Source organism: Salvelinus fontinalis, chromosome 41, assembly GCF_029448725.1.
Source record: "Salvelinus fontinalis isolate EN_2023a chromosome 41, ASM2944872v1, whole genome shotgun sequence".
Classification (NCBI taxonomy): domain Eukaryota; kingdom Metazoa; phylum Chordata; class Actinopteri; order Salmoniformes; family Salmonidae; genus Salvelinus; species Salvelinus fontinalis.
Genome location: NC_074705.1, coordinates 7494146 through 7497635, shown reverse-complemented (window position 1 = coordinate 7497635; position 3490 = coordinate 7494146). Strand labels below are relative to the sequence as shown.

Here is a 3490-nt window from a genome sequence, read left to right as displayed (position 1 = left end):
TCCAAATTATTTTTGTAATGAATTTGGAACGATTCTGTTTTTGCTCTGTCATTATGGGCTATTGTGTGTAGATTGAAGAGGGGGAAAAACGATTTAATCATTTTTAGAATAAGGCCATAAGGTAACAAAATGTGGAAAAAGTGAAGGGGTCTGAATACTTTCCGAAGGCACTGTATATGTAATGTATAAATAAATAGCATTCATTCATAAAGTATTTATGTAGCGAATATGATCACATGTCAGTTTTTTTTCTCCCGCAGAATGTGAGAGATGTGACCAACCGTCCACTCACTGAGTTCATGGCTCCCTGTATTGACTCCCTCCCACCGCTGGCTTTCACCAATCGGAGGCCTATACCAACCATGTTGCATCCCCCCTCTCTATTGGCCATACGCGCTCAGGATGCACAGCGGTTCATTGTATTTTCATACTTTGTCCCTGCTGAGTGCCCAGTTGCCGCAGAGGCCATTGCAGATGTATGTACTGGTAAAAGAGAGGACTTATCGACAGATACACATCTTTCTTCAATGCTGCATCGATACCTGCCACACTTCTTTAACGATGACTCCATTCCACCACAGCAGACAGTAGAGGGAACCACTGAGGTCTCAGTTGCTACAGTGGCAAAATCTAATATCAAGGAAGAGGACAGATTCTATCCTTTCTCCCTCCCACCACTGGCTCAGCGGTTCATTGGCAATTCATTCAATGTCCCGGAAACCTCCCAGCCTGCTGTTTCAGCCACAGAGTGCCGAGTTGCCAAAGAGGCCACTGCAGGCACAGCCACTGTCAAGACAGAGAACCGATGGGCAGATAGAAGTCTTCCTTCAGTGCTGCCTCCATGCCTGCCATCAGTCTTTGACGATAACTTCATGCCTCCAGAGCAGACAGTAGAGGATGCCTATGAGGTCTCAGGTGCTACAGAGAACACTTCAGGCACAGCTACTGTTGATGGAGTGGACAGATCAGCAGCTAAATGCCCTGTCCCAATGCTGCCTCCAAGTCTGCCACCTGTCTTTCACATTGACTACAAGCTGCCAGGGTCGGCAGTAGAGGGAACCAACAAGTGTCCAGTTGCCAGTGAAACAGCCAATGATGTGTCCACTCACCTCAAAGAGGACATGGCAGCTGATCAAAGCCCTCCTGACCCTGCAGCACTGCCTCCAAGCTTGCCATGTATCCGAGAGTCTGACCACAAACTGACCACAAAGGAGCAAAAAGAGGACGCCACCGAGTCCTCCCTTGCCACAGAGATCGATGTAGACACATCCATTGTCCAGGGAGAGGACCTGTTGGGTGATAAAAGCCCTGCTCCAAGGCTGCCTCCAAGCTTGTCACACATTTTGGACAATGACCATAAGCAGCCAGAGGAGACGATAGAGGGCGCCACTGAGTGCTCAGTTTCCACAGAAGCATCAGTTGTTAATAGAGAGGATCCATCGGCAGCTACACGTCTTCCCTCAGTGCTGCCTTCAAGTCTGCCACTTGTCTTTGACAATGACTACAAACTGCCAGAGGAGGCAGTAGAGGACACGTGTCCAGTTGCCAGTGAAGCAGCCGCTTCCGTGTCTACTGTCCTCCAAGAGGAGGTTTCGGCTGATATAAGTCCTCCTGCACCCGCAGTACTGCCTCTAAGGCTGTCCTGCACCCACAGCACTGACCACAAACAGCTATGGGAGACAGTTGAGGACAACACAGAGTGGTCAGTCGACACAGAGGCAACTGACGTCATTTACACTTGGAATGAAAAAAGTCCTTCAGTTCTGCCATGCCTCCACCACAACAACGACCACCAACTGCCAGAGGAGACAGTTGAGGACAACACAGAGTGCTCAGTTGACACAGAGGCAAGTGCAGTTGCATCCACTGTCAAGAGAGAGGAACTGACAGGTGATAAAAGCCCTGTCCTAGCACTTCCTCCAAGCCTGGCATGCATCCATGACAAGGACCACAAGGAGGCAGAGCAGAAAGTGAAGGGCACTAGTGAAGAGGTGGATCTCTGCCCTCACGCTCACCAGCTGGTCCCAGATGTTACCTTAACTCTGGCAACCCACAATGATGAACCCAGGACCTGGACCCTGGAAGAGGCAAAGGTAGGTGTCCTATTTTACACTACAATTTTACAGGGTTGGGGTCAGTTCCATTTCAATTCAAAGCATTGAAGAGATTTGGAATTTTTCGAGTTCTTCTTGAATTGACTGGAATTGACCCCAACCTTGCTGCTCTTTGCTCATAGTATGAGCCATCACCCCTCACTAGGGTTAACATTTGTATTACGTTTAGTATGGACCCAGGAAGAACATCTATGGGTATTGTAAAATATAATGGGGATAAAAAAAACAAAGGACCTTAATTACTGTCCTCCAAATTGTGTGCCCCATGAGGCCATCATTGTATGTTGATCACTCAAATGTGTATTGAATGTGCCACATTAGAACAATATTACATCTAGAGTCAATGTCTTCCTGTCAGGATTATTGGACAGATATTGAACTTGAGAGTGAAGAGAGGAGCGTCAAGGAGGAGGTGAGACCGAGGGAGGGATGGAAGCGTGGGGCGGACTGTGCCCATTCCAAGAGCTCCAATGGAATGTTTTCATCAGAGAGAGCAGAGACCATCCTGGGAAGAGTGGGCTTTCTGGTCAGGAACCACATGCAGAAAATCCCATTTTTGAAGAATACGAAACTGAATAAGAAGTTGAAAGATGATGAGAAAGAGAGAAAGGGGATGAAAAACAAGGAGAAGGAGAAAATAAAGAGGGAGGAGAAAGAGATGAATGAGAGAGAGAAAGAGCAGGAGAAAGTCATGAAGGCTGAGGAAAAGAGGGAGAAGTTAGAACAGAAAAAGAGAGAGAAGGAAAGAAAAGAGGAGGAAAGGGCAGAGAAAAAGAGGTTAGAGGGGCTGATGAAGATACATAATGACATGATGAAAGACAGGATTAAGAAAGAGAAGAAGTGTTCTGAGGAGCTGAAAAAGAGAGAGAAAGCTCAAGCTGAGTTCCTGGAGATGGAGAGAAAGATTCAAGAAAAGGAGGAGAAGAAGAGAGAAAAGATGAGGAAAGAGGAGAGGAAGAGACTGGAGAAGAAGAAAAAGAGCCAGCTGGAGGTGGAACTGAGAGGGTGATAGAAGAGCAGGGAAAGGATGAAAGCTTGAAGATGGATGAGCATACTGGGTAATAGAGAGAGAGAGCAGGGAGGGATACTGTATTTTTGCATGCAATGAAAAAAGGAATAAAATGTTTTAATTGAACAGGTTTACTCTGTTTGATTTTTGTCAAGGCATACTGTATAACACAGTATAAACACACAATGTTTACTTTTCACAAATCTGGGGAGTGTTGCACTGTTAAAATGTTGAGTTCCAAATTGACCCGATGGAGCGTAGCTGTGCTGAGATGATGAGGATGGAAAGGGATGACGAGGATGGGTGGAGGGTAGTGCGGAATATGATAGCGAGGAATATGATAGAGAGGAATATGATAGAGAGGAAT

The 3490-nt window shown here is 46.4% G+C and overlaps 1 protein-coding gene across 1 annotated transcript; it reads left to right on the top strand.

Moving 5' to 3' along the window:
• The first annotated feature begins 264 nt into the window (after positions 1-264).
• LOC129840504 (scaffold attachment factor B2-like) lies at positions 265-3222 on the top strand. The gene is made up of 2 exons (XM_055908424.1): positions 265-2093; positions 2473-3222. Exons 1-2 carry the CDS (start codon positions 300-302, stop codon positions 3121-3123), a joined length of 2445 nt encoding a protein of 814 aa, XP_055764399.1. The 5' UTR covers positions 265-299; the 3' UTR covers positions 3124-3222.
• Positions 3223-3490: the final 268 nt, after the last annotated feature.